Source organism: Eulemur rufifrons, chromosome 6, assembly GCF_041146395.1.
Source record: "Eulemur rufifrons isolate Redbay chromosome 6, OSU_ERuf_1, whole genome shotgun sequence".
NCBI lineage: Eukaryota > Metazoa > Chordata > Mammalia > Primates > Lemuridae > Eulemur > Eulemur rufifrons.
Genome location: NC_090988.1, coordinates 95638651 through 95663227, shown reverse-complemented (window position 1 = coordinate 95663227; position 24577 = coordinate 95638651). Strand labels below are relative to the sequence as shown.

At 60.9% G+C, this 24577-nt stretch overlaps 1 protein-coding gene across 2 annotated transcripts; it reads left to right on the top strand.

Annotated features, from left to right (window-relative positions):
* The first annotated feature begins 2883 nt into the window (after positions 1–2883).
* On the top strand, positions 2884–23665 carry RAB3IL1 (RAB3A interacting protein like 1). Of its 2 annotated transcripts, XM_069470106.1 has the most exons (10): positions 5630–5704; positions 13867–14119; positions 14538–14633; positions 14719–14796; positions 15440–15658; positions 16968–17096; positions 17198–17310; positions 18902–19001; positions 21555–21621; positions 22666–23665. In XM_069470106.1, exons 1-10 carry the CDS (start codon positions 5694–5696, stop codon positions 22746–22748), a joined length of 1149 nt encoding a protein of 382 aa, XP_069326207.1. In that variant the 5' UTR covers positions 5630–5693; the 3' UTR covers positions 22749–23665. The 2 variants fall into 2 exon arrangements, with proteins under 2 accessions (XP_069326208.1, XP_069326207.1); XM_069470107.1 differs by lacking the exons at positions 5630–5704; positions 15440–15658 and adding an exon at positions 2884–3035.
* The last annotated feature ends 912 nt before the right edge of the window (positions 23666–24577 follow it).

The window sequence follows — 24577 nt, the reverse complement described above, 5'->3', positions numbered from 1 at the left end:
GCCACTCTCCCTGGGGCTAGAGGGGAGCTCATTGTCTGTGTTTGCTTTGGGAACCTATGTTGTGAGTAGATTATCTTGCCTTCATCATTTGGGGAAGGAGCAAGGATGACGATTCCCTGGCTGGGGTGTGTGTGTCTCTGGGGCTGAGGGTGAGGGCAGGGACTTCCTGGATAGTGAGAAGAGCGAGCTTGGCACCAGGAAGCCTGGGCTCCAGCCCAGCTCTGCACCCAGCATGCTGTGCCACCCCAGGCAAGCGCCTGCCCCCTGTGGATCCCAATTGCCCTGTGTATAAAAGGAGAAAGGTCTGTCATGGGATGTTTGGGTTCTCAAAGCTGTCCTGGGCCCAGCCCTTGGCTGAGCCCAGACTGTCCCCGGGACCTGACTTCACCGGGTTGGCCTGACCAAATCTCTGACGACACCACTGCACTGTCTCCACACCCTCTGTCCTGCCCTTCCCCTAGGGGCCAGGGCCAGGTTTCGGTCAGGTCTGGGCGGGAGGACAGGGAACCTCCAAGCCCAGCTTGACCTCTTGAGTCTCTTCCCCTCTCCCTGGAGCCAAAGCCAGCATCCTCTCCTCCCTCCCTCTTGAAATCGGAGCTCAGGGATCCAGGGAGGACTCTGGCTGCAAAACATTCCATCCAGTTGTCCAAACACTGCGCAGCTGGCTGGCGGGAGGGAGGGGCAGGAGGGGCGGCCAGAGCCGCTTTGGGGAGCCCTTGGGCTGTTTTCGTGGAAATGGGGGAGTCCTCACTCTGAGGGCCAGCTCTGGCTGCTCTGATGGGGTTCACAGGATTGAGGTCACAAAGGAAGACCCCCCCACACACACACCCTTCCTGGGGCCTGCCCAAGGCCCCCTGCTGAGCGGCCAGCTCCTGCCGGGGAAGACCCAGCTGCCTGGGAGGCTGCCCCGCTGGGTGTGCGGTGGCCCTGCCTGCGGCAGAGGTGGCTGGGCAGCAGCCGGCAGGCAGGCAGGCAGGAGGGTGGTGGTCTTGTGACCCTCCCCTCGTGACTGATCCTGCCTGGGCTGAATGGCAGGGGGAGGGCGGGCAGCAATGACGCTGAGACAGCAAGCAGGGGAAGTGGCTTCGGGCTGCAGCTTTTCCTGACAAGCTGGCCCTGACCTGGCTGCCTCTTGGGTGAGTCTCCGAGCCTCAGTTTCCTCATACACAAAAGGAGAGGATTGGATTCGGCTTTTTCCGGCTCTGCTTTTTCTAAGAAGCCACAGCCAAAGATAAGGTCCTTACAGCTCCCCATCCAGCCCATGCTGTGTTTAAATGTCCAGAAATTAACACATCTCTCTTTACAGTCCCCAGCAACTCTGACTCGGTTTCCCCCCCGAGGTGGCTGGCCCAACTCCCACCCACTTTGCCACCCCCCAGGCTGAGTGCCTTCCCCTCCTGCATGTTGGGGTGATGGGGATACCCCCCTCTTCACACATCCTGTTTTCCATTAATTGTTTCCAGGTGGGCCTCGAGGTCGCCTGGCAGAGGAAGGTGGGGGCACGGGAGAATTCAGCAGGGGGATCAGAGAGGAGCAAAAACAGGAAGGGGGTGGGAGCAGGCCACGGAAAATTCACTGCCAGGAGAGGGAGGCCGCATCTGGTTCGCATTAGGCTGAGAGCTTTGAAGCCAAAGCTGAGTGGGAGATATTGTTATCCGGTCGCTCAGCTGGGCGGGGTGTGAGGAACTGGCAGCTTCTCCCCAGCAAGGACTCAGAGGCTGACGGGAAAGAAGAGGGAAGTCGAGGGAGAAGGGAATAGGAAACTCTGCTTTCAGTCTACACTGTGGCCGGCACTTCACAAAGGTTATCTTCTTTGATATTCACTACTTCACAGGGGAGAATTGTTCCCATTTTACAGATGAGGGAACTGAGTCCCAGAGCGGTTAAGTGACTGGCCCCAAGTCACACAGCCAGGGAATGGCAGAACTAGGATTAGAATTCAGGCCATATGAGACAAGGTGGCGCATTCAAACCCTCTCGCAGGTGGATTGAGGCTGACCATGTGCCAGGCAAGGGGGCAAGCCAGCCTCTGCCCACAGAGTCACCCAGTTCTTGTGGGAGTGTCTGACAGTTCCGTGGGGCATTTGTCATGACTCATGTATCTGAGGGACCAGCCCAGTGCCTGCAGAAGAAGAAAGCAATCCACGGCGGGGGGAGGGGGGGGGGGCGCTTCCTGGAGGAGAGGGCAGGAGCAAAAGAGAAATTTGTTGGTAGGAATGGGATGGGTTGGAGGTTTCAGAAAGGGGGGATGGTGTGGTTTAGGGCATGTCGGGGCAATGGCAGCTGTAGCATCCATTTTACAGCTGGAGAAACTGAGGCACAGAGAGGCTGACATGCGCAAAGGTTCATAGTCTGAAGTGGAATTGAATCCAGCCTGGCTGACTCTAGGCCTGTAATCCTAACTGCCACACTGAGTCGTCCCTTGGCAGGGGTGGTTAGAAGTTCTGAGGGGACACTGAGGCCTGGGGTAGTCAGGGGAAGGGCCTGAGGCCACACAGCCAGCTATGAGAGGGCGGGGCTGGACAGGCTCTCTCCGTGCACCAGCCTGGTGGGGAGAGGACAGGCAGCCCCACCGTGGGCCTGGGTGAAGCCTGGGGCCTCAGGCCTCCCCCTCCCCCCCCCTCAAGATGTTTCACCCGCCCTGGCCCAGAGCCCAGAAAGGAGGGCCCCAGTGTCTTCTGCTGTCCGATGAGCCACCGGAGTTAATAATTATGGGTTTTAAGGGGATAGAGGCCTGTCTGGGAGGTGCCTCCCTCACAGCGGCTGCTCCTGGGAGATAGCAAAGGTTAGCGTGAGGCTCAGCCTGGGGGTGGGGAGAAGGCTTCTGCCACCTGCCCTCCACGCAGTCTTCAGAGGCAGCCTCATCCGACTGGTGCCCCAAGCATGGACCCCCCTGAGGAGCCCGCCAGGTGCCCTGCCCGAGGGACATGCCCAGTGTTCCTGGCCATGAGCTCAGGGACTGTCTGCTATGCCCCATCAGGCCTGTGCCCTGCACTTGAGAGGAACTTGGGAGAGGAGCCCTGGGGCACAGACAGGTGAGCTAGCGCTCTGGGGCGCGGAGGGGAGGGGGAATCTTGCCACTCTGCAGGGACGCAGGGTTGGGGAACGTGTGTGAGAAGCCAATCTCCGAACAGGGGACTGGCAAGAAACTATGAGGAACTTCCAGAGCCTCCTACAAGGTCAATACTGGGGGGGTGGCTCTGATTGTTTTGTCCAACTTCTTGGTTGTACAGAGGTGGAGACCAAAGCTCAGAGATGGCAAAACACTTGTCCTGAGTCACACAGTGAGCTGAGGACAGACTTAAGTCCAGAATCAGGGCCTGTGTCGTCCATGCTGACACGGTCTCCTGCTCCACATCTGCCTTTGGCCAAGGGTCTGTGGTCCAGGCTGGCAGGTTGGGGATGGGATGACAGGAGGGGACAGAGGGAGGGAGGGTGGCGATGGCAGTGGCTTGTGGGCAGAGGAACATCTTTTATTTCTCCTTCCCTAGCTCCTGGGCCAGGCACCTAGTAGGTGCCCAGTAGCCTGACTGCACGCAGCTGCGGCTTCTAGGGAGCCCTCTGGTTGCCCGGAAGTCTTTTTGCAAAACTGGTGTGTGGGGACTCAGCCCTGCCACCCCTGGCTAGGCAATATTAGGTGGGTTCCTGAACTTCTCTGAGCCCATCCTTATCAGCTGAGGAGCAGGGTTGGCTGTGCTTCTCGGGGCAGGCAGTGAGGCCTGGCAGGGCAGTCCACGGTAGCTGGATGCATGGATGACAGGATGTCACACTTGTCCCTTAAGGCTTCACTCCAGGGCCTCCCCAGTCCACCAGCCCTCCCAGGCTGAGGACTCTTCCTCTGGGGCCATAGCCTTGAGCTGATGCCTCCTCCACACTTTATCTCCTGCTGGTCTGGTTACCTCAACTTGTCTCTTGTCTGGGCTTGTGAAGACTCAGGGGGCAAAGGCCCTGTCCTGGGCTTTCTTTGTGTCATATTCTTCTCCTTCCCCTAAATGGCGAACGGAACAAGAGGCAGGAAGACAGCAATTACTGAAGATTTACTCGGTGAAGGATTCAAGTCAACAAACATATGTTGATATCTGCTTTGGGTGGGCCAGACCCTGAGCTGGGCCAAGGTGGGCGGGGGAACACAGCTCCAAGAAGGAGCTTGTTCCTGCCCTCTGGAAGCCCTAGTCATGGAAACAACTGCCCTGCAGCAAGAAGGGCAGGGGAGGCCTGGACTGAACGATTCTGGAAAGTTGGAAGGGATGCATGGAGGGCTGTTCAGGTTGTTCACTGCACAAGGGAGCCAACAAAGCATGAAATCCAGCCTGGCCTCCACTCACCAAGTCCTATACTTTGGTGTGAGCTGTGCCCACCTGAGAAAGGAGCACTGTATTCTATTTTGAACAAAGACATCATTCACTTGGCAAGGCGTGCCGTAGGCAAGCAGTGGCTCTGGAAGTAGAGGTCTGTATGCCCCTCATCCTCCACCCCCCATCCCCCACCTTACTGGAGGCCCAGAAGGGCAGAGCCTGTCCACGCAGTTTCTCTCTGGTCCACCAGCCCTCACGTGGCCCATAGCTCATGCCCAGACGGGGTGGCTGAATGAAAGAATGAGTGAATGAGTGAATGAACTGTGTTCCCACAAGAAGGTCTGACAAACTCAAGCCTGGGTCTCCAGAGTCGGTGAGCCTGGAAGAGCAGTGCTCAGAGTTCTGGTGGCATCTGGAAGGGGAAATAGCTTCCCCCATACCCCCAGTCCTCCTGCAGACACTCAGGGTGGCACCGCGGGCCCTGGGGAGAAGGGTTCTGCTCTCATCGGATCTCAGCCAAGCTGAAATTGAGGCCAATGGTCAGTGCTCATGATAGGTGGGACAGAGGGACTGACGGACAGGTAGACCAGGGGTCTGGGATTCAGGGAAAGGTTTTACAGAGGACCTGGGACCAGACAGGTGTGTGTGCGTTGGGGGTGGGGGTGGTATTCTCTAGTGGGTAGATAGTGGGCAAAGGCAAGGATGGGCACTGCGTGTTCAGAGGCAGGAGACTGGGTGCTGAGAGTTGGGCCAGGGTGGCTACTCCCTGGGGATAAACACTCAGAGAGTAGGACTCAGAAAACTTGTTTTGGGGCCTGCCCCCATCCTACTTCCCAGCAAGCAGGATGTTGCAGGGGGCAGCCACAAAGCACTGAGCCCGGGGAAGGAGTACATGGCCCTGAGCCAGGTGAGGGGGTGGGAGAGTGTCAGCTGGCTCGAGTGACAGTCTGTGTGAGAATCAGAGAGCTGAGAGCCTGGGAGCCATTGTAGGTGCTTGAGCTGGGGTGGGCCAGGGTGGGTGGGGCAGTGGGTGACTGGAGGGAGAGCATCCGCTGGGACAGTCTGAGAGCCGCGCCGGCTGCGGGATGCTCGCCAGCGAGTTCCTCCCCCTACTCGGCAGTCTCACTGTCCCCGCGTGGCCGGAGGAGGGGCGGGGCCGGGCACGTGTCCTCGGGCCGCCCCTTGGCCACGTGACCCGCGAGGGCAGGGTCGGCCCGGGCCGGGGGCCTGGAGCCGGAGCCGTACAGACAGACCCGGACTACGGGCAGCACTGACAGGCGGCGGGCAGCCGGCGGCCGGGGCGGAGTCGGCGGCGGGCGGGGACGCGGCGCGGGGCGGCGCAGGGAGGACGCGGCGGCGGCGCGGGGAACGGACGCCCGGGCGCCCCGAGGCGCCGGGATGTGGAACGGGTAGGTCCGCGCGCTCGCGGCCCCGCGCAGGGTCTGGGCCGCGCCGCCTCCCGCGGCGGGAGGACGGGGGTCCCCGCCGTGTCTGCACCCCACCCTGCGTGCGGCTGAGGGCGCGGGCGAGCCGGGGACATGGCAGGACACTCCGGGGCGGGGGCAGCGGGTCTGTCCCGCGGTGGGCAGTGCGAAGGCGGGCGCTGACCATCCCGCCGTGACAGCGCCAACTCCTAGCTCAGCCGGAGCGCGAGTGAGGAGAGGGTGCTGGGGCGGGGGGAGTCCGCGCTGGCCAAAGTCAACCTGGGGCACGCATCTGCAGGAGGGGACCCCCGCCCCAGCTGGGTGAACTCTTGGAAAGCAGTGCAGTTGGGAAAGGGGGCTGGGTCTCTGCCAAGGTCGCTCCCAAGTTGTTGGCAAGACCTCCTTGTGGGGGGGCTGCGGGGTGTGGGTGGGACCTCTCTGCATCCTGGAGGGGGCCAGCACAGACTCTGGGTCCTGGGTTCCGGGCCCCAGTACCCAGATCCGTTCAGGCCATTGGTTCTCAGAGGTGATTCCAGTTCCTGGCCAATCTGATGTGGGACCGCTGCCCTGTGTGTGCAGAAAGGTTGCGGGCTTTTCGCGGAGTTGGGCGAACACTTCCTCTTCCCCGTGGCCTGGAAAGACAAGGTCCTGGAGGAAATGTGGCCAGAGCGGGGGTGGCTTGTGTTACGGTAAAGAACTGGGCCAGATGGGTGGTCCCAGGACCTAACCACTTCCCTGCCACAGCTGGGAGGGAGGGAAGCCCCCTGGGGAGCAGACTGGGTGCACCTCACTGGTTGCACCTGGCAGAGCTGGAGCCCAGACGCTAGGGTGGAATGAGCGTTCATTCCCAGCAGGGGTGCTGAGAGGGTGGGCTTCTGGTAGGGGTGAGGCGTGGAGTGGCTTGAGACTCTTAAAGAGAGAGTTGAAGTGGATTTGTTGGTGTAGTGCCCTGGGGGAAGGAGGCTGGGCTTAGGGAGAAAGTGGTTGAGGTGGATTTGTGCTTCCTGGAGAGGTTGGGGCAATCCTGCCCTAGGGATGGGGTGTGGATTGAACGTGTTTGAGAACCAGCCTGGTCTGCAGGAGGCTTGTGACCCCTTGTGTTGGGTGGACCCAGGCAAAACACAGCCCCTGAGCTGCTGTGTGACCTTGAGAGTATGGCTTTCCTTCTCTGGGCCTCTAGGTGAAGTAAGTGGTTTGTGGGGTGGGAGTGATCCCAGCCTAGAAAATGTCCCTCCCTGGAGGCATCCAGGCCAGGGCTAGGCAGAGCTGGGAGCCACCGCTAGATGGATGCTCACTTCAAGGAGAAAGTCAAAGAGACTCAAGGTCCTGGGCAAGGCCCGCAGGCCGGCCTCCCTGCCACAGCACCAGGACCCTCTGGATGGACCAGGCTGCCAAGTCGGCCCCACATAACCCTCAATATGGCTCAATTTCCATAGTACCTCTGGATCCCCCAGGGCCTAGCTGGGTCCCGAGCACACAGTAGGGGCTTCATAAGTACAGATGGAAAGGATGAGGGGCAGTGAGGAGCTGGACATTTGGGGGATGAGAGGCAGAGTTTTGGGATTATCTTGAGCACTACATTTTTATGGACCCCCTCATTTGGATGTGGAGGCAGGGACTTAGGGACCAGGGGTCAAACTGCCAGCACTCTTGGGGGCCTGGTGTCCCAGGAGCTCACTCAGATCCCAGCAGCAGTTGGGAGGGACCTTAGTGAGAGTTATGCTTGCACAGGTAACTCTGACTAAGTTGCTTGTGCTTGTGACCCCCAGGAACTCATGACAGCTCCGGGCAGGTGTAGACTTGGACTGTTGATCCTAGACTAGGAGGAGTCTGGATTAGGAGTTGGTGACCCTGGCCAGACCACTGATGTTTCTAGGGCTTAGCTTCCTCACCTGTAAAATGAACTGAGAGCTGTCTCTTGGGTGGCAGTGCTCTGTTAGTGTCAGATCCTGGCCCTGGCCCCAGGCTGCTCTCTTGGGGGTGGGCGGCAGTGGCTGGCCTCTGTAGCAGCTTGGGTGGACCCTCTTCCCTGGGACTCCCAAGCATGGGCCCTGGACTCTGAATCCAGAGGCAGCTCCAGTCTGACTTTAAGGTGCCCCTGACTCCAAACTGGGCTGCTGTCCTCCCCATCCCCCACAGTTTCACATGTCCATAGTCTTGGGTGCCAAGCATGCTCCAAGGTGATGGGGTGAGGACAGCATTGTGGATACTTCTACATCTAACACAGCCCTGGGCACTTGGGACTTGGTCAGCAGAGGTGAGACCTTGGGTTCCCACATGACACTGGTGCAGCCCCTGGGTCTCAGTTTCCCCATCTGAGAGATGGGGCTAATCGTACCTATCCCTAGGGAAGGCCAGTCTCAGATGGCCTGCCTAGGACTGAGATGAGACCACCCTAGCCTCCAGGGTTTGGGGACTGTGCCTTTGCAGCAAGCAGGATGCCGGGGGCTCCAGGGCTGCAGGTGCCATTGACTTATTGGCTGGCTGCTCCTGCCTGCAGAGTCTGAAATATGGCCTGAGGCCTCCAGGGTCAGGCAGGTAGTCTTCCTCACTGGAAAAGGGTTGTACAATCCTCACTGTCACTGCCTCCTGGAAGCCCTCCAAGATCTGTCTACACTAACCTCTCCACAGGTGGAGTTATCTTTTCTGCTGTTGCTCAATCAGCACATTTATGTGTGGGCACAGACTCACATTAGAGTCCTGCATGTCCTAGACTTTTCCAGCCTCTGCACAGGATTTGTGCCCAATATGCCCTGGGAAGTGAAGCGGGGGGAGGGAGGTACAAAATGAAGTAGAATGTAGGGAGAAGGGGACCCGGCGATATTGCTGCCAGAAGCAGCCTTGTCTTGCAGACTGGATGGGTCAGGGCGGGTGGGGTGCCCGGCACATGCTAGGGGCTCACTATACACACTGGATGTCTGAGGTCTTGGGGTGTCAATTCTTCTTGGACTAAACGTGCAGGGACGCCTCAGGCAGATATTAGGCTTGGACTGTGTGCCCTGCCCTGCACCAGCTAAGGAGTGAGACCCGCCTCCCGCCCCCCAGGCCTTGTGCTGGCTCCCAGGGGAGAGACAGGGCTGCATTCGCTTCTCAGGGCTGCATTCACTTCTCAGGGCTGGGCTGGGCTGGGCTGGGCCCGCCTGGAGCTGTGGCAGGGAGGGCTGGCCCGGCCCACCTGCTTCCCATCCCCAGGCTGTGCCTGGCCTCCTCCCCCTCCTGCAGATCTCCTACCAGGACCTGCTGCCCCACCCCTGCACCCGCTTCCCTTCCCGGAGGGGTCTGTCCCTTTGCCCCCTCCTGGCCTTGAGCTTAGGGGATCTGGCCCAACTCCAGCCCTAACCTCAGCAAGACTGAAGACAGCGCCCCCACCCCGCCTTGCCTGTGTCCCAGGGACTCTTCCATTCAGATGTGTGACGCTCTTCCTGCTGGCTCTCTGGGCCTTGTCCCCTCTGTCAGCCCCTCAGCCAGGCTCAGGCTGTGGCTGCTTCCCTGAGCTGGTGCCTCCCAACAGCTGTCACCTCATCCTGCCTACAGGACATGCCACTTCCCAAATGCCTCAGCCACCCCCTTTCCCGTCCCTACGAGACCCACTCCCAGTTCCTCATTCCGTCGTGGGTACCACTGTTCTCATTCACCTTCTCCTTGGTTTTTAGTTAGCTTAACTAGTTCTTTTCTATAATTACTTTTTTCTGCCCCTCAACAGCTGCTGGTCCTCCCACGATTCCCCCTCAAGTCTTTGGCCCTCCGTGGGTCCCCTGCGAGCCCAGGCCCTGCCTGGCTTAGATGGCAGCGCTGGGCGCCACCTCCAGCACCAGCACCACTGGGTGCTGTCTCAGACTTCCCCAAACCCCGTCTGCATCCTGCTCGCTTCCCTGAAACCATCATTCATCCCCTTTCCTCTGGGCCACAGGTCACATGGCATGCTGTGCCTGCTCTCCGGGTTCAGTTCCCATCCTGCCATATCCTTGCTGTGTGTTCAAGCCAGTCACCACCCCTCTCCGGGTGCCTCATCCCGGGCTGGGGGAACATCTCCCTGCAGTGTCCTCAGGATCCTGCAGGCAATGACACCTGTGGATACTCCGAGTGGTGGGCTGACATGGACATGGCCAAGACCTCGGGAACCTGACGTGCCTATGGGTTTTGGGCTGAAGCCTTGGCCCCTCTCTGTAGGCTGAGCCTTGCTGGGCTTGCAGGGTGGTCCAAGAGCCAACACACACACCTCTTCAAGGACCCCTTGCTCCCATGTGGCTGTCAGCCTCAGTGCTCTCAGGGCCTTGCTGGACAGCCTGAATGTGAGTCTGAACTGGGCCCCTGTGCCATGGCTTTGCCCCCAGGAGCTGGGCCCCGGGTTGAGGTTTCTGCAGCCCACTGGAGCTCGGGCCTGGGACCCTGGGCAGTGCCCCCTCCCAGCCACTCCTTCCCGCCCACCCTTGCTTATTTAACGACCCCATTGTGCCTGCTAACACAGGGGCTCTTTAACTCCAGGCGATGATTGAACAGGGTCATGCTGGGCACTGATCGTGGGCAGGCTGGTCTGGGAAGGGTCGGAACCCTCAGAGAGCCGCTTGGGACCCCATTTGGGCTCTTCTGGCCCCGGGAGCAGCCTCTGGCCAGTTCCTCTTGGCCCAGGGAGCTTCCTGAGTGACTGAGGGCTTTGTGGGTAGGGACAAAAGCCCTGCTGGCCCGCTGAGGGCAGGCCTGGTGGGTGAGGACAGTGATTGCTGCGTTTTCCCCTCTTGTGGGTTTCCTGTGGAAGTGACCCAGCGGGGCCTTTCCTGCATGCACTGCCTGAGGCTCTAGACAGTGGGGGCTGGCTTGGCTTCAAGATGGGGATGTTGGCTGCCCCGTGTACCTCTGACCTTGACCTTACTCCCAGCCCGAGCAGGCCCCTTCCGAGGGGCATCTGCAGCTTATCCCAGCTGCTGGACTCTGTTTCTGCATGGCATAGGGCCTGCAGAGATTTGAGCAGAGAGTGTGGACCTGGACGGAGGACAGGGACGGATGTCAGGCAGAAGAACTTGACTGCTAGTCCGGCTGCCTGAGCACTGAGTTCCCCACCACCTCAGGTGTTCCCACTCAGGTTTTGGGGCATCTGGTCTGGGAAGCTGAGTGTGTGCAAGATAGAGGTTTCTGGCTTGGACTGGCCCCAGGGGGCCCACGGGCCCTCCTTGCTCTGAAATTTCTGAGTCACAGGAGCTGGCCTCATAGCCCAGAAGTGTACGGGAGGAGGGTCTGCAGATTTGAGCTACTCTCCAAGCAGGGGGTGGGGAGGGGGCTTCTTCCCCTCCTGTTCCTGCCACTCTTAGCTTAGGCGTTGGGGAGTTGGTAGCTTTTGGGTGCTCCAGCTGTTCCCATGCTTCCTGCCATTAGGACTTGGCTTTGGGCTTTTCCACTGGGGGCATGGGGAGGTGTCACGGAGACGGTGTCCTGGGCTCCTGGACCACCATTTCCTCTGGCTGCAGAATTGGGCCCTATCCCCCCAGCAGTGGGCTGGAGTGAGAGCCTGCTGGGCAAACGGTGGGGACTGTCCAGCCACACCTCCAGCCCATGCCCTTGGGACCAGCAAGAGAGAGTCAGAGTCTTTCCCTGTGGCCAGAGGCCCAGACCATACTGGTGGATGAAGCTCAGCCCCCATGGGAGGCGCTGGCGGCTTGGTTCTCCTAGGCCAAGGGCGTGGGCAGTGGCGGGTGGTCCTAGCCATGGGAAAGGCACCAGGGCTGGGCGTCTGAGACCTGGGATCCTGCCCCATATTCTGTGCTGTCCTGTGGGTCACCCCCTGCCCTCAGCCTGCAGTTCTTGCTCATTCTGTCGCAGTGGGCAGTTTCCATGACTACGGATGTCCTCTCCCAGCGGAGGAAATGGGGCTGGACTCCAGGCCCCCAGGGCACCTCCTCCCCTGGGGCCTGGGGTTTCAGCTGTGATACTCAGAGCCCGGGCAGGCGTGTGGGTGTCTTAGCTGAATGTGGTTATGGGTTGAACACTTTACCCAGCACCATGCCAGGTGACTTCTGTTTGATTCTTAGGGCACCTCCTACAGGATTTTAACCCCATCCTACAGTTGGGGAAGCAGTAACATTCCCAGGGACTCGTGGACCCAGGCCAGAGCCTGGCGTGGACCCTGGCTTGCCCGATGCTGGCATGTGTTCCTGGCCACAAGTCCCCCAGCCCAACCCCCACCCCCACGCCCGGAAAGGTGGTTTCTGGGCCTGAGCAGAGTCCGAGAAGCCAGTTTGGGCTGGAATTGGGTCAGGTTTCCCTGCTATAGCCAAAGAGGAGCCTCCGAGTCCCCTGGGCCCAGCAGCCCTTGATCTTAGGCAGATGCACCGATTCTGACAGTCACCCCCATGCTCCCTGCCTTCCCCTGTAGCCAGGAAGTTTTGGGCCTGGGCTGAAGAGCTGGCCACCTGTCCCAGCACCCTGGCAAGTACCTTCTCTGAGCTTCTGTCCCCTTATCTGTAGAAAGGGGATAATACCACGAGTGCCGTGGAGAGAGTTTTAAACGAGATAACGTGGCTGGAGCCCCCTGTGTGGAGTCTGGCACAGTGCGAGTCCCTGGCTGCAGACCCCAGCCCATGGGGCCGCCACAGCACTGCTGGGGCAGGGGAGGGGCTGCCATAGCCCCTCAAGCCTCAAGAGCCCCTTGCCACCAAGAGCCCCCACTCCCCAACAAGGCTGTTATCCCTGTCTGGCATAGACGCTGTTGATGGAGTGAGGGATGTCTGTCCCCCCCTGCTCAGCAAGGCCCCAGTCTCTGCCAGGCGGCACCATCCCGGGAGCCTGAGGCCACACTCTGGGCCAGCCCCAGAGCAGGGGGCAGGCTGGGCTGGGCCACCGGACAGGGCCGTGTGAAGGGTTGGGAGTGGGCTCATTGCTGGGGTCTCTGGATGCTGTCCCTTTGTGTTACCAAGACGAAACAAGCTTGGGGGCTGCTTGGTGACCTTTCCAAGGTCCTAAGGACAGGGAGTGGGACCAGGCCCCAGACTTACATACCCTCCTCCTCTGCTATCCTGAGTCCCATGATCTCCTTGGCCTTGTCTTCCCCTGTCCTGTGCGGGCCTCTCTCAGCCCCGTCCCCCCACTTCCCCCACTGATATCAGGGCCCGGCCTCCCCCCCACCCCCCCAGCCCAGCCGCTGCGGCTGAGAAGCTGCTGGCTCAGGAGCCTCCAGCTTTTGCTGAGTGAGCAAGTCCAGAGGTGCTGTCTTGGCACAAACCACCACTGGCTGAGCCCTGGCCCTCCCTTCCCTCTCCAGGGTCTACTTCCAAGGGGGAGAGTGTGGGTGGGGGCGGGGTGGGAGCACAGGCCCTGCTCTGCCTCCAGGGTCTTCCCCTTCAGGGAGGGGTGGGTCCTGAGGTCACCAGGCAGGCCAGGGAGAGCTAGGACTGCTCCCCACCAAGCCCAGGGGGCCGGGAAGCGGGTCTGCCTTGCCCAGGCTGTTGGCAGCATCTTCCTGCCTCGGCCCTGTCTGCCCTGGCCCTGTCCTTCCTTTCTGGTCCAGCCCCAAAGGGGTAGAATTTGCATTAACCGTGTCAGTGAAGGCACCTTCCGCCTAAGTGCCTCCTGGGTGCCAAGGTTTTACACACGTCCCCTCTGATCGTGGCGTCACCTTTGAGGTGGGGGTCATTGGAATCTGCTCTACTTTATAAAAGCAGAGACTCCTGTTCTCCACCCTGGTGCATTTGCAGTCATCCGCGTACACAACTGAGCTGTGTGCTGACCACCTACTGTGTGCCAAGCACAGCCCTAGGCCTTGGGGTGAAGGGGGTGGTTGATAGAGGAATGAGCCTTATCCTTGCCCCAAAGCGGCCTTGTGCCTGGTCATTTGCCCTTGTGACAACCCTGATGATCATCTGTGTACACAACTGAGCTGTGTGCTGACCACCTACTGTGTGCCAAGCACAGCCCTAGACCTTGGGCCGAAGGGGGTGGTTGATAGAGGAATGAGCCTTATCCTTGCCCCAAAGCGGCCTTATGCCTGGTCCTTTGCCCTTGTGACAACCCTGATGATAGCTGGCAGCATCCCAGTCTTCAGATGAAGAGACTGAGGCCCCAGTGGCAGGTGTGTTGCCTATGGTCAGTCCCTGGACTCAGCTGTCTGGGTCTCAGGACCCCACCCTGTGCTGTCTGATCGTCTTGTCTGTCTCCAGCCTGCCCCAGCCAGACCAGGGCCTCCCACCGCCCCTCTCAGCTGTCCCGGTACCCTGGAAGAGCGTGGGCCCCTGCAAAGGCCGCAGGGAGTCCCCAGGAGCCCTGGTGGAGACCTCTGCAGGGGAGGAGGCCCAAGGGGAGGAGGGCCCTGCCGCCGCCCAGCTGGACGTGTCCCGCCTGCGCAGCTCTTCCATGGAGATCCGCGAGAAGGGCTCCGAGTTCCTGAAGGAGGAGCTGCACAAAGCGCAGAAGGTGGGCACCTGTGGGCAGGTCGGGGGGCTTCGGGAGGAGGAGTCAGCCTAGGAGAGCCGCAGGCTGTCAGCCCTGAGTGCCCAGAGATGTGCCACAGGGAGTGAGATCGTGCCCTCGCCAAGGCTGACCGCATGCCAGGCCTGTGTTGGGCACTCAGGAAGTACCCGACGTTCACAGCTCGTGACTTACCTGAAAACCTGCCCCATGCCGTAATGCACCCGCAGGGGGGCTTTGCCTCATGCTCCGGGCCAAGTGGGACATGCGTCACTAGCTGTCAGGCCCTGGAGAAAGCAAGCTTGGGGCCAGGCCCCATGTAAAATGACCGGGGGGATGGAGTCTGGCTAGGTGGGCCTGGTCCGTGCTGTGCCAGGCCTGGGGCCCCCCATGGGGCTAACAGCCCCTGCCTCCTGGCCCCTAGGAGCTGAAACTGAAGGACGAGGAATGTGAGCGTCTGTCCAAGGTGCGGGAGCAGCTGGAGCAGGAGCTGGAGGAACTGACAGCCAGCCTGTTTGAGGTCTGCTGGCCAGCAGGGACATCCTGGGGAGGGTCGTCTGTCCATCGGCTCCTGGTCACTCACACTGGGGCTGCCCTCTTCCCAGGAAGCCCACAAGATGGTTCGAGAAGCCAACGTGAAGCAGGCAGCATCAGAAAAGCAGCTGAAGGAGGCTCGGGGCAAGGTGAGGCCCGTCCCCGCCTGCCCAGGCCGGCCTGCCTCCTGGCCCGGCGAGCACTGGCCCTCGCTCCCCAACCGGGCCCTCACTCGGCCAGTGAGGCCAGGGAGGGCAGGGCGGGGTGTCGAGATCACACGGCCCAGCTCTCCGGGACTCCACTGGTCATTGTGCCGTCACAGAGACTTTTCTGGAGCCTTCCAGGGGCTGGGAGAATCCTGTGGTCATTGTAATGTCTTCCTCCTCCCCGCCCTTTGGAGAGCAGAAACCTTGCTCAGCCCGGCTGAGCCTGGGCAAGTAGCTTCCTCTCTCCGAGTCTGGTTGCCCATCTGTGAAATGTGAGGCCAGAGCCAGTTCTGGGGCTGGGAGCCCCAGAACTCTCAGTGGGAAGCCCAGCCACGTGCCACACACTTGTTCCTGACAGGCCTGTTCATAGTGTGACCTCAGGCAGGTCATGTCTCCTCTTTGAGCCTCAGCTTCCCTATCTGTAAAATGGGTATCTGGGTCCGCGCCTCGAAGGCTGTTCCAAGGGTGACGTGCAGGGTTAGGTGTCAGTGGCTGCCAGGGGCAGGGTGTCCTGAGCTGGGCTGATAGGCAGTGGTAGCTGGGGGGGCATCAAGCCTGGGGTTGACGGCCATCCCATCCCGTCCAGATTGACATGCTGCAGGCGGAGGTGACAGCCTTGAAGACATTGGTCATCACGTCCACACCAGCCTCACCCAACCGCGAGCTCCACCCACAGCTGCTGAGCCCCACCAAGGCCGGGCCCCGAAAGGGCCACTCACGCCATAAGAGCACCAGCAGTGCCCTCTGCCCTGCCTTGTGCCCTGCCGCAGGGCACCCCCTCGCCCCAGACAGGGAGGGCAAAGAGGTGAGGGCAGCAGGCAGGCGGCGGGCACAGGGAAGGGGAGACAGTGCCTGCCGTCAGCAGGGTCAGAGCCCAGCGAGGACCAGCCTGCACCCTCGTGTGTGATCTGGCGCCTGCCCTGCCCCTCTCTGTGCCTAGGCATCCTCTGGGCTGTGAGGGGTGGGCAGGTTCCTTCTCTTCAACCTCCTGTGATAGAAGCGCTTGGCCCTCAGCCTCCAGGGTGTACGTTCTTGGGGGCGCTGAGGACCCCCTCCCCACCCTGCTGACTCCAGCACAGAGAGGCTGGCTTTGGCCCCGCGAGTCTGCCCTCCGAGGGCTGCTGTAGAGACACAGGCTCCCTTGGCCTTTGGAGGCTGGGCAGGGGCCGCTGGGCCTCTTGAGGACCACAGCGTGACAATCCTGTACTCGAGGGTCCCTGGCGCCTTCTGACTGTGGTGCTGAGACAAATGTGGCCTTTGGAAAGGTCTCTGGTGCCCACCCACCCACTCCATCCTGGTCTCCATCTCTGTCTCCGGGGCTTCCAGGGGGGAGGTGCAGGGTGTACTCACCTTCTGGGCTTCGACCTTCCAACTGGACACTGACCTCTCCTCCTTCCTCCTGTCTGTCTCTGTGCACCTGTCTGCCTGTCTGGCCTGCCTGCCCAGCCTGGGCTGGCCCCACTGCTCTCTCTGCTTCTCTGCGTGGTCCCCAGCAAGGCGGTTCACCTCACCTACGAGCCAGCCTGGCAGCTCCTGCCTGGGCAGCCGCCCTCGGCCCCCACCTCCGCTCCCTCACTCTCCTTTTCCCGACAGGTAATGGCTCCAGGAGGGGCTGCCGTCTGCCCCCGACCTCCCTCCCTCTGCAGGCGGCCGGCCAGGGGCAGGCCAGCAATTGATTGATTGGTTGGCTCCCTGGAGTGGGCAGCTGGGCAGCCCGTGTATGTCCCCTGTGAGTGCACGTGCCTGTGTGTGCTTCCCGTACCCATGGTACCTGTGGGTTCCTGCGGTGCACTCTTCCACTTTTCCTCCTCAAGGAGGCAGTGAGGGTCTTCAGGACGAGGCCCTGGACCCGAGTCTGTAATCTTGTAGCTCCAAGAAACTTAAAACACACCTGGAAATACAACTTTTAGTTTTAAATTCTTTGGTGCAAAGAGCAGAAGGGAGTTCTTCCTCGGGGCCCGGCTCCCCTGCATGGCCGCCGGAGACCATGACCGGCTGGCCTGCTGGGGCCTGCCCCACACCTCCCTGGCTTTCCGCTCCTTTGGCCCAGCCCCCCTCTGCCGGGCTGCCCTCAGCGCCTGAGTGCCCCCACCCCGGCTCGCCCTCCCCTACAGGTGGACACAACCCTGTTTGCAGAGTTCCAGGCCTGGAGGGAATCGCCCACCCTGGACAAGACCTGCCCCTTCCTGGAAAGGGTGTACCGGGAGGACGTGGGCCCCTGCCTGGACTTCACCATGCAGGAGGTGAGGGGGGTGAGGGTGGCCAGCTGGGGGGCCCGGCCCCTCCACCCCTCAGCCGGGGCCCAGCCCCTGACCACCCTGCCTGCCACCCTGGTCTGCCGCAGCTCTCCGCACTGGTACGGGCCGCCGTGGAGGACAACACGCTCACCATCGAGCCCGTGGCTTCACAGATGCCGCCCACAGTGAAGGTGGCTGAGGTTGAGTGTGGCAGCGCCAAGTAAGCTCAGCGCCTTAGCTCTGTCCTGACCACCTGGGAAAGCCCTGCCTCGCCTTGGGCCGCCCCGAAGGGGCTGTCAGGGAGGCCTCGTGGGGCCTGAGGGTGGGCCCAGGAGCCCCTGATAGGAGGGGGATTGTTGCTGCCCCACGCAGAGCAAGGGGACATCTTTGGAAGAATCCCCGTGGACCCCCAGGCTCTCCAGGGAGGCCAGGAGCTGGGGTCTCCCTCTCACTGGCTGGCCTGACGTGGGCTCCCTCCCTGCCCCTGTGCGGAAGCGACTGTCAGTTGCTGGCTCTGCCTCCTGCCAATGAATAACCCAACAGCCTGGCAGTTGTCCTCCCGCTGCTCAGCGGGCATTGAGCATGGGCAGCAGCAGAACAAAACAGTCAGGGTAGAACAAGGGGCAGAGATTGGGGAGGATTTCCTCCTGGCAGCCCAAGATCTGGCGGGAGGGGGCGGGGGCTGGCGCCATGCTGGGAGCCTCTGTCACGGAGAGGGAGCATTTGAGCTTGTCTTGAAGGATGAATAGCAGTTTGCCAAGTAGGGCAGGGCCTTTCAGGCAGAGGGAACAGAATGAGCGAAGGTATGCGAAGCAGGGATATTAACAGAAACACCAGCGGGGCAGTGGGCAGAGCAGTGAGTGGGCAAGGAGTTGGGGCTGGGACCGCAGAGGGTGTTGAGGGCGAGAGTGTAAGGAGTTTTACGGGTTTGGGCTTTAACCAGCTAGGCCGGTGCTCCATAAGGCATCAACAGGTGCTCCCTGAAAAGAGGGCTCTCTGGTCCATTCACAGTGAACCAGGAGGCAACAGATGCTCTGATAAGTCTTTCAGCCAAGGAGGTTTTTTAACCTTCTTTGACTTGGGATTCTCCATAACTATTTCTTGGGACATAGGAAAGCAAGAGGGGAAGATGGTGGATTAGATGTGGATGTGGGTTTTTGGAGGAGCCCCTGACTGTCATGTGGAGAAGAAGGAGAAATGAGGCTGTGAGGAGGGAGTGAGGAGGAGAGAGCTGAACAGATGATACCCCAGAGAGGAGCGGGATTTGGGGGTGGGGGACCAGATGGTGGGGTGCTCAGGGCAGCTGCCACCTGGTACTCAGGTGGCTGAAGATGCTGAGTGAGGTCGCCCAGGCCTGGGGTGGGGAGAGAAGGTGGCCCAGGATGGGGCTCTGAGAGGGGCTGGTTGGCGTGCAGCCAAGGACCATGGCAGGCTTATGAGGGTCAGAGGGCGAGAGGGGCCGGCTGGACAAAGCAGGTGAGCGCCTTGGTGCTGGGAAGGGGGAGGCAGCCATACCCCAACCCCTGCCTAGGTGGGGGAAGGGGTGACTGGGCCTGAGGCCCCCAGTAAAGTTGGGGGCCATTTTGGTTGCAGAGGGTGGGGCTTTGGTACACCTGGCTGAGATTAACTAAGCTCTTTCGCCCAATAAGGGCAAGGGCAAGGGTCTCCGGGTAGGGTCCAGCTTGGTTTAAAGGTCTATCCCAGGTCTGCTGGGCCCCCCAAGCTCCCTCTGCCTGCCCCTCCGTCCGTGCACCCTCTGACACGTGTAGGCAAACCCCAGCCAGCCCCACGGCCCCCTTTGTTCCTCCCAGCACGTGTGCCTTGAGTGGGTTGGCCCGTGTCTGCCGCCACCGCATCCGGCTCGGGGACTCTGAGAGCCACTACTACATCTCGCCATCCTCCCGGGCCAGGGTGAGTCATCCTTTGCAAGTGTCGCTTGGCTCCTTATGGGCCACATGGGCTGGAACCCTGGGCCCCAGGCCTGGGAGTACAAGCAGGACTACACCTCCATCTCCAGAGCAGATGCAGACAGACAGGCGCACAGACTGACTCGGGCCACACGGCCAAGCTCAGTTTAGCAGTTTGCTACCGCTGCATGACAAATACTGCCAGCATGGTGGCACAAAACAACATGCACTTGTGACTGCCCAGTTCCCCTGGGTCAGGAGTCTGGGCTGTCCCCTCTGCTCAGGGACTCACAAGACTTCAGTCAAGGTGTCAGCTGGGCTGTGTGTTTTCCCTTTTGGAGTTCAAGGTCCTCTTCCAAGCTCACATGGCTATTGGCAGGATCCAGTTCCTTGTGGTTGAGGGACTGAGGTCCCTCAGTTTTCTTGCTGGCTGCTGGCCGGGGACACTGCCACAAGGCCTTCTCACAGTAGGCAGCTCACTGCTTCAGAGCTACCAGGGGATCTCTCTCCAGGGTGCTGAGACGCAGCTTTATGTATGACATGTAATCATGGGAGTGACACCTGTCAACGCTGTCATTTAATGTGACCTAATCAAGGGAGTGACGCTAACGTTCAGGTTAAAGCTCGAGCTCTGGCCTGAGGCTTTTGAGAAGGTTCAGAGGTGTGTCTGGCCCGCTAGCCGTGGGCATCCCAGCTTCCACCCTCACCTGCCTTGTGACCCAGGCAGGGGCTCTCACCGAGCAGGGGACTAAGGACAGGGTTTCCTATCAAAAGGAACAAAAGAGATCGTGTTAGGAAACATGTACAAAGTGACATGGCATGAGGACTCATCTCAGACCCAGAGGGGCTCCTCACAGGGGAACAGCTACGGGGGGCATCTGTCCCCGTCGGGCAGCAGTCTGCACGGTGAGGGCAGCCTGACCTGGGTTGTACCACGCTCCAGTGAGTGAATTCTCCCACCGGCGCACTGGGTGCCCATCTACGGAAAGGGAGCCCAAGGCTTGGCGAAGGGAAGAGGTGTGCCCCGGGCCACACAGCCCAGATGTGGGATCCCCGACGCTATGTCTCTTTTTGCCACAGCCCCCTGACCCTGTGGCAGCTTTGTGCCCGGAGCCTTGTCCCTTTGCCCCATTCCAGTCCCAACCAGGGCTCAGCAGAAGGGCCCACACAAGACATTCCTCGCCAGCAGGATCCCATCGAGCACCGGGCTTTCCCGGCTGGGTGTCCAGCGTGCTGGTGAAGCTGGGGGTGGGAGTTGGGATGAGGAGGGGCTGAAGTTTAGGATGTGGTCCCTGCCCTGAGACACCAAGGGGTGTCGCGTCTTCAGGGGGAAGGAGTCTCGCCCCAAAGCACAGCCCTAGGCAGAGAACTCTGCGGCTCCGTGGGTTTTCATTGTCCACCATCCCCAACCTCCGCCCTACCCTCCCCCCCCCACCGCAGCCTGTCTTCAACCCTTGTAGGGCAGCACCGTGTTGCTGCCTCACTGGGTGAGTCCCCTGACCTCATGGCACTCCTGACACCACCCTGTCTTTGTCAGGCCACTGAGCACCACCCCTCTGGCAGGTTCTCCTGATGTTTGAGGGCCTGGCAGGAGTATTGCCTCTCCCTGCAGCTCCCTCCCCTCCCCAGCCTGTGGGTGTCCCACTCACTCCACGTCCCCCTCCTGCAGAGCACTGAGCATTCAGTAGGGGCTATTGCAGGCGCAGCTGCCAGCCACCTTGCACCGTGTCTCAGGCTGAGTCCCTTAAGCAGAGCCTAAGATGCAAATGTGCAGCTCTCAGGAGAGTGAGGGAAGCAGGGTGGGAGGAGCCCAGGTTCCTCCCCACCTGGATCCACAGGGCTCTGGAGCAGTTGGGACCACCCTGACGCAAGGGGGCCGGGCTTTTTTATCCCTCCCCCACTGGCTGAGGTCTGCGGGGTGGGTAGGGGTGCAGGTGGAGGGCACCTATGGCCATTAGTGGCCAACACTCCCAGCAGCTGGGAGGTGGGGCACCAGCCTGGGGAAAGGGTCCCGGGCAGGGCACCACCAGCGCCCTCTCCACTGTGTCAGAGTCCTCAAGGAACGGTCTGAGCCAAGGCAGGCCCTTGGTGCGTGGAGCAGGCCTCAGGCCGGGTTGGGGGCTTTGGGCACCAGGACCCAGGTGGGCAGCTTCTGATGCCCTTGAGGTTCCTTGTGTTACAAACAGCACCACGCTGAGACCTGGCTGGCCCAGACCTCCATCAGAGCAAGCAGGCCCCTGAGGGTGCGCAGGTCTGGGCCAGCCTGGTTTCCTCACTCAGCTCGGCGAGCTCCGTAATCCATGTCGAGTACCGCATTTGCGACACGTGCTTGGTGAAAGGGTAGCTACCACTATTACTGTTAGGAGCAGGACTAGTCTTGCTGTTGCTGTTAATTAAAACCTTAAAGCCCAGTCCCAGTCCGGTCTGAGTCAGGAAGCACTACCTGGCTCCAACAGGGACCTGGGCCTCCTGCTTTGGTCTCAGAGCCTCACTGGTTGGTTGAGACACCCTGAGTGTGGGGGCTGGCGGGTCACACCCTCCCTGCTCCTGTCCGCAGATCACAGCAGTGTGCAACTTCTTCACCTACATCCGCTACATCCAGCAAGGCCTGGTGCGGCAGGACGGTGAGCGCCCCCTGGTGTTTGGTGGCGGGATGGCATGCAGGGCGGGCCGGGAGGGCCAGGGCCTTCTGGGGCCACCTGGCCGAGGCTCAGGCAGGATGCTGGGGCTCCTCAGCCGGGAGGCCAGCTAGGGGAAAGGTTGTGGGTTGGCAAAGGGGTCACAATCCTGGCTGCTGAGTTCTGTGGAGAGGGAGAGCTGCAGACAGAGCCTCCCGGGCCCCGCCTCACAGGACAGCAAGCCTGACACCTCCCGGGTACCTGGGTCTGTCCTGCTGGTCTTTCTCCTGCCCAGAGAACAGGAATTCCAGTAACAGGAGTGCAGTCCTCGGGACCTGTAGGGACTGCATTCCTGGACTAGCCTGGCATTTGAGGGCCTGCATGATGGGACCTCCCCTGTGACTCTTCCCCTGCTCCTGGTGTGGTCACATGAACACAGGCTTGCCACCTCCAGGCCTTTGCTCCCACTGTAGCCCTTGCCTGGCAGGTCCCCTGTCCTCTGCCAGCAAACTCTGTCCCCTGGCGAATCTCCTGAACCAGTTTTGCCTGACCCTCTGAGTAAGGAGCTGTCTCCTCCCCGTCTTGGAGGTCGAGTACCCTTGGACAGCAAGGCCAGTGCACAGTGGCTGTTCACACCTGCCAGGCCAGGGAATGGTGCCTGAGGACCCACCTCCCAGGTGCCTGGACTGACACTGGCCCCACTCACTGCTCAGGGTCCCTGTGACACCCCAGGGAGATGGGGTTGGAAAACATTTGTAACTTGTCCCGTGCAGTTCCTGGGCCCGGGGGCATCACCGTTGAGTGTGAGGCAGTGTGGACGTGCATGTCTGCATCAGGCCGTGGGGGTGGTGTCAGTGTGTTCGGCACTCATCAGTTTCCAGGCTCGGAGTAGAGCCTCAGAAGAGGTCCAGCCACTTGCTGAGGTCATCTGTCCTGGAGGTCTGGGCCCTAGGGTGCTGTGCCACCTGCCCTGCCCAGTGCTAGGGGGAGGGGGCCAGGCCATCTGCCTGAGCTGGCCCTGAGCTGGCCACTCTCTCTCTCTGCCTGCAGCGGAGCTGACGTTCTGGGAGGTCACCAGGCTGCGGAAGGAGATGTCACTGGCCAAACTCGGCTTCTTCCCCCAGGAGGCTTAGGGCATGGCCTGGCCTAGAGGGGGCTCTGAGCTGGAGCAAAGACCTGCCCCAGGACAAGCAGGCAGAGAGGGAGACAGGGCCCTGGAGCCAGCCTCGAGCCGAAAGCCAAACGGATGGACCAATGGACAGGCCGTGGCGGCCATGCTGAGCCAGCACACGTCTGTCCTGGGACAGACAGGCCTGGACGTCATGAGAAGACCCTTCTCTCGTCCCCACTGGGTTCTGCAACCATCAGGAGGATTTCAAGAAAGCACCAAAGACCAAGGAGCTCAGAGCCATACTGGGGTGGGGGGCGCTTAGCCCTTGGGAAGGGACACCTGAGGCGGTCAGCACCCCCTCCCTGGTTCCTTGGGTGCCTTGTTGCTGGCATATCTTCAGAAAGGGACTGTGCTGGGGTGGCTGGATCGCCAGGGCATCCTCCACCCCAGTTCCCAAGCCCTGGGCCACAAGCACCCCCTGTGGCCATCCCACACCTCGTTCCTCAGTGACCTCCGAGGGCCCACGGCAGCAGGGCTGGAAGGGCTGGCTGGGCCTTCACAGCTCGCCCACCCAGCTGTGCATGGCTGGGAACTGCCCCAGAGCCTTCTGAGATGAGTCAGGGCCCCTTCATAAAGGCCTCCCCTGTCACCTCCTCCCCTCCCCATCTAGCCCTGTGCTCCCGGAGGCCCTGCTTTCAAAACTGCTGGAGGGACTGGTAAGACACAGACAGGCCTCGGGATGCCAGTGCCTGTTTTCAGCTGTGGGTGGCCGTGCAGACAACCAGGCCTTGCATGTGGGGCCAGGGTGGGGCGGGCAGGACCCGGCCCTCCCTCACCCATCACACCCCCTCAGGACCAGAGTTAGGGGCTCCAACCTGGACACATCTCTCACCACGTCAGGACTTCCTTCTTTGAATGGAATGTAACACGATCTCTATTTAATAAAAGAAGGCTTTGTTGGTAGAGGCTGGGCGGCCAGGAGCCTTCACTTCTGGGCCCTGGGACTCCGGCCAAGGCTTGGGCATCTGAAGGAATGAAACCAAATCCTTTCCTTGCCCGCCCTCGTGCTTGGGATTAAACCCAAATCCTGAAGCCACGCCACGACAGCCACCACCATTCTTTGCTGTAGGTAGGACTATTTGAGTCCTCTCTTAGTGTTCCAGGGGGCTGTGGTCACGGAGGCAGGAGCCGGGCGTCCCCCTCCTGGTGAGCAGTGGCATGCTGTCGGGGAGAATGGTCTGAGGCTGGCTCTGCCACTGCCTTGCCATGCCTCCTTGGAAAGTCCCCCTGGGTCTCCTCGCCCTCAGAGATGGCAGCTTCAGTCTAATGGAAGCCTAGAGCTCAGGGTCAGAGCATTGAGCTGCCCGGTGCTCAGCAGGGCCATGGCAGGATTGATTGGTGATGTCTGGCAGCAGCACAGGCAGGGACTGGGAAAGCTCTGGGTTTCTCAACCCAGATCTTACATGGGTTCTCGGCAAAGGGTCACAGGTGGAAGAAGATGGGGGTAGCCAGGACCTCTGAGGACCCAGAGTGGGGCTGGGGAGGTATTTTGTGCCTGGTCCCCTCTCCACCTATAGGGGTGTAGGCCCAGGCCAATAGGGGTCCTTCCTGGGGGTGGCACGAGTGCAGCAGCTTCTAGGTTGGGTCAGTGTCTACTGGGGCTGGTGACACCTCAAGGGGACTTCCCTATTGGCCGGAGGCCTTGGGGCCACCTCATCTGGTGGTCAGGCCAGCAGTGGACCAGCCATGACTCCATCAAGCCCTCCACCCTATCGCCCTGTCCAGCCAGTAGCCTTTCCCGAGGGGTCTTCTGCCTCCCCAGGTGCCCCGGTCCCCCCTTCCTCTCCCTGC

Coding starts and splice junctions, on each gene's coding strand:
- RAB3IL1 (XM_069470106.1), top strand. Junction 14,120..14,537: donor AGCTGCACAAAGCGCAGAAG/GTGGGCACCTGT, acceptor CCTGGCCCCTAG/GAGCTGAAACTGAAGGACGA. Junction 21,622..22,665: donor AGGCCTGGTGCGGCAGGACG/GTGAGCGCCCCC, acceptor CTCTGCCTGCAG/CGGAGCTGACGTTCTGGGAG.